We start from the raw sequence: 363 nt of genomic DNA, 5'->3' as shown, positions 1-363 counted from the left end.
GGCCAGGCCGGGCCGGCCCGGGCTGGGTCTCCCCGCGCTCTCTGGCCTCCCGGGAAGTCGCTCTGTGAAAAGAGGAACGCAGTCCGCCCCCGGAGGGCGGGGAGGGGACTCCGCCAGCCTTTCCGCGCGGCCTGCGTCTCGCCCCGGGCCTGGTGGCGGGTGGGGGGGAGGGCGGTTGCGGTGTAGGCCTCGGCACCATGGATCCGTTTTTGAGTCTGCTGCACTCTTTCTCCTCGAGCTTGTCGGACAACGAGCTTTCTTCCCTGAAGTTTCTCTGCCGGGGGAAAATTGGGAAAAGGAAGCTTGAGTCTGTCCGAAGCGGCGGGGGGCGCTTCAGCATCCTTCTCGCGCAGCCGCGGAGTG

General features: G+C 67.8%; 1 protein-coding gene across 1 annotated transcript in view; it reads left to right on the top strand.

Moving 5' to 3' along the window:
* The first annotated feature begins 197 nt into the window (after positions 1-197).
* FADD (Fas (TNFRSF6)-associated via death domain) overlaps positions 198-363 on the top strand; it is a 1,137-nt gene continuing 971 nt past the window's right edge. Inside the window, exon 1 of the mRNA XM_009582536.1 lies at positions 198-328. Coding sequence (XP_009580831.1) covers positions 198-328 — 131 coding nt within the window. The remainder of the gene's footprint in view (positions 329-363) is intronic.

Source organism: Fulmarus glacialis, unplaced genomic scaffold (genome assembly GCF_000690835.1).
Source record: "Fulmarus glacialis isolate BGI_N327 unplaced genomic scaffold, ASM69083v1 scaffold30867, whole genome shotgun sequence".
In the NCBI taxonomy this organism is placed as follows: Eukaryota; Metazoa; Chordata; class Aves; order Procellariiformes; family Procellariidae; genus Fulmarus; species Fulmarus glacialis.
The sequence above is the reverse complement of the archived record's forward strand: the minus strand, read 5'-3'. Positions and strand labels throughout refer to the sequence as shown.